This window comes from Peromyscus eremicus, chromosome 16_21, assembly GCF_949786415.1.
Source record: "Peromyscus eremicus chromosome 16_21, PerEre_H2_v1, whole genome shotgun sequence".
Classification (NCBI taxonomy): Eukaryota; Metazoa; Chordata; class Mammalia; order Rodentia; family Cricetidae; genus Peromyscus; species Peromyscus eremicus.
In genome coordinates, this window is record NC_081432.1 from 354,507 (window position 1) to 357,174 (window position 2,668).

The 2,668-nt window shown below is 42.9% G+C and overlaps 1 protein-coding gene across 1 annotated transcript; it reads left to right on the forward strand.

Moving 5' to 3' along the window:
* Window positions 1–1,317: 1,317 nt before the first annotated feature.
* On the forward strand, window positions 1,318–2,271 carry LOC131893737 (olfactory receptor 10C1-like). The gene has a single exon (XM_059243838.1). The coding sequence runs from the start codon at window positions 1,321–1,323 to the stop codon at window positions 2,269–2,271; it is 951 nt and encodes a 316-aa protein (XP_059099821.1). The 5' UTR covers window positions 1,318–1,320.
* Window positions 2,272–2,668: the final 397 nt, after the last annotated feature.

Genomic DNA, 2,668 nt, shown 5'->3' on the forward strand with positions numbered 1-2,668 from the left:
ACCTCTTACTTAAGGAAAAGTAAAATTTACTAGTGGTTGAAATTGAATATCAACAATAGTAAGTGCAAAGTGGTCAGGCTCAATTCTTACCAAGTAAATGGTTAAAAGACAGCAAGCGGTGACAGGAATGAGGAAACAAAAATAACTTTGAAAGGACCTTTTCATACTAACATTGACAACTGACTAAAAAGAGCATAAAGGGACAACTGATCACCAATCTACTGTTTTTCTTTGTTAATACAGTATCACTCTGTAATCCAGACTATAATTGGACTCACAGTGACTTTTGGCCTCAGCCTCCCAGTGCTTCGGAGTAAAGGATATTTCACCTTTCCCATATAATATTTTGCCATTTAATGCTTGACAAGTAAGTATATGTTGGAAAAATGAGCTGGTAGTGTGAATAGGGAAAGGATTTGATTTGAAAAACTTGTGAGGGTAAGTGGCAATTTCTGACTTTTTAAAAATTTTCACCTAACAAATTTCTAATTTAATTGAGGATCTAAAATTAATAAAATGTGGTGCTGGAGAAATGATTCAGTGAGTGGTGTGCTTGCTGTACAATTGTGAGGAGCTGAGTTTGGACCCCCACTGCCCATGAAAAACTGAGCAATCCAGCATACATATGTAATTCCAATACTAAGGGTATGAGAGGCAAAAGCACAACTCAGTCTAGCAAAAACAAGTATCTCCAGGTTATGTAACAAGGCTTGTTTCAAAAAAAATGTGGTGGAGATTAACCATGAAAAATATTTGAAATTGGCATCTGAAATGTGTAAGTGCATGTATGTACATACATTACACGAGAGAGAGAGAGAGAGAGAGAGAGAGAGACAGAGAGAGACAGAGAGAGACAGAGAGAGACAGAGAGAGACAGAGAGAGACAGAGACAGACAGAGACAGAGAGAGACAGAGAGCCAGAGACAGAGAGACAGAGAGAGTGAGAGAGAGAGCAAGAGAGAGAGAGAGACAGAGACAGAGAGAGACAGAGAGACAGAGAGAGAGACAGAGAGACAGAGAGAGAGACAGAGAGACAGAGAGAGAGACAGAGACAGAGACAGAGACAGACAGAGAGAGACAGAGACAGAGACAGAGACAGAGAGCCAGAGAGAGAGTGAGAGAGAGAGAGTGAGAGAGCGAGCGAGAGAGAGAGAGACAGAGACAGAGACAGAGAGACAGAGACAGAGAGAGACAGAGAGAGAGACAGAGAGAGAGACAGAGAGAGAGAGAGAGAGAGAGAGAAAGAGAGAGAGAGAGAGAGAATAATTTCCCTCATCTGCAGGAATCCTTCTGATGACTTGCTGTTCTCTCTTCCAGGAGATGACTGTCAATTGCTCTCTGTGGCAGGAGAACAGCTTGTCTGTCAAACGCTTTGCATTTGCCAAGTTCTCTGAGGTCCCTGGAGAGTGCTTCCTCCTGTTTACCATCATCCTCCTCATGTTCTTAGTGTCGCTGACAGGCAATGCACTCATAGCCCTTGCCATCTGTACCAGTCCATCCCTGCACACCCCCATGTACTTTTTCCTGGCCAACTTGTCTCTCCTGGAGATTGGCTACACTTCCTCTGTCATACCCAAGATGCTGCAGAGCCTTCTGAGTGAGGCTCGAGGGATTTCTCGGGAGGGTTGTGCCACACAGATGTTTTTCTTCATATTCTTTGGTATAACTGAGTGTTGCCTGTTGGCAGCCATGGCTTTTGACCGTTACATGGCCATTTGCTCTCCACTCCATTATGTAACCCGAATGAGTCGTGGAGTATGTGCCCATTTGGCAATGGTTTCATGGGGAATGGGATGCATAGTAGGATTGGGACAGACCAATTTTATTTTTTCTTTGAACTTCTGTGGACCTTGTGAGATAGACCACTTCTTCTGTGACCTTCCACCTCTCCTGGAACTTGCCTGTGGAGATACATCCCAAAATGAGGCTGCCATCTTTGTGGCAGCAGTTCTCTGCATATTCAGCCCATTTTTACTGATCATTTCTTCCTATGTCAGAATTCTGGTTGCAGTGCTGGTGATGCCTTCACCTGAGGGGCGCCATAAAGCTCTCTCCACCTGTTCCTCCCACCTACTTGTAGTCACACTCTTCTATGGCTCAACATCTGCCACCTACTTGAGGCCCAAAGCTAGCCACTCACCAGGAATGGATAAACTCTTGGCCCTCTTCTACACAGCGGTGACATCCATGCTGAACCCCATCATCTATAGTTTAAGGAACAAGGAAGTCAAAGCAGCCCTGAGGAGAACTCTGGGCCTCAGAAAGACTTGACAATGAAAAGGTAACTGAAGTAACCAAGAATCCTGAAGAGTTTCTTTTTAAGAAAAGATGCATAGCCTGCCCAAGTAAACAAACAAAAACTGGTGTACTCTTCCTGGCTCTCTTATAAGAATCTTTAATAACCATCATTTTGTTTTAAGAGTATTCTCTTTACTCAACACTGTTTTTAATTGCAAATACTGGGAAAACGTTTGTTACTAAAGAATTTTAGTAAGTTAGTCCATTTACTTAAATATTTTGGTCTAGACAGAGTTTAAATCACCTGATGCCATCTCAGAAGTCTTGAAAAATTCTCTGTATATGTTCTCCACCACTGCCCAGCCCCTGATACACCTGTGATTTCTGCCCTTAAACAGGTTCTCACAACATGACAATTCCTTAGTAACTC